Here is a 932-nt window from a genome sequence, read left to right on the forward strand (position 1 = left end):
CAGATCATTTGTGCATCTTTTTTATACCCTTAGTATATTATAGACAATATTGATTTACAAATGTACTGTAATTGAAATATTCCCCACTTCAAATATCTTGGCAGAGAGAATAACTATGATGTTGTATTGCTTCATAAAATTGTGAACTCTTAAAGGCAAACATTGTTTTATTGGTCATCTTATTTCCATTCCCTTGACAGTGATAAATGAATGAATAGTCCTGAAGCTTTGAGTCAACAAATAAGTCCATTGTACTTAGCATTTCAGATCCAACAAGGAAAAATTGTTTGTTTGTTTTTTTTTTAATATTGGCTACTTTATGCTCTCATTTGTTTTTTACTATTATTCAGGATGTACATTTTTGGTGGATGGGTTCCACATAAGGGGGAAAATATTGAGACTTCACCTTATGATTGTGAATGGAGATGTACCAGTTCATTTTCTTACCTCAATCTGGGTGAGTCTTTTAAGAGTTACTTACTAAATTAAAATTGCTTAAGAAAATAATTTTTGTTACTTTGTTGCTTAAGAACAATAGATAGGTATATTTCTTTATTTTTAGATACAGCAGAGTGGACTACCCTAGTATCAGACTCTCAGGAAGATAAGAAAAATTCAAGACCAAGACCGAGAGCTGGGCACTGTGCTGTTGGAATTGGCACTCGATTATATTTTTGGAGTGGAAGAGATGGCTACAAAAAAGCGTTGAATAGTCAAGTTTGCTGCAAGGATCTCTGGTATCTTGATACTGGTAGGTAAGAGTATTTAACAAATAAAAATTTGTCCTTTAGGTAAATAAATACTCAAATAATGTCTCTCTTTTGAGATTTACTTTAAATGTCACCACCTCTCTGTCCCATAATTAAAAATGAATGGGAGAAATAGTATTTGTAGATACTCTCTCTTCCAAGAGGTGGAGCTTGATTCTTGTT

At 32.6% G+C, this 932-nt stretch overlaps 1 protein-coding gene across 1 annotated transcript in view; it reads left to right on the forward strand.

The window, feature by feature from the left end:
- HCFC2 (host cell factor C2) overlaps positions 1-932 on the forward strand; it is a 68,809-nt gene that overhangs the window by 25,204 nt on the left and 42,673 nt on the right. The window contains exons 6-7 of the mRNA XM_042782477.1: positions 351-457; positions 563-751. Of these exons, the coding sequence (XP_042638411.1) occupies positions 351-457; positions 563-751 (296 nt within the window). The remainder of the gene's footprint in view (positions 1-350; positions 458-562; positions 752-932) is intronic.

Source organism: Orycteropus afer, unplaced genomic scaffold (assembly GCF_000298275.1).
Source record: "Orycteropus afer afer isolate SDZICR_OR568_19922 unplaced genomic scaffold, OryAfe1.0 scaffold00334, whole genome shotgun sequence".
Taxonomy (NCBI): domain Eukaryota; kingdom Metazoa; phylum Chordata; class Mammalia; order Tubulidentata; family Orycteropodidae; genus Orycteropus; species Orycteropus afer.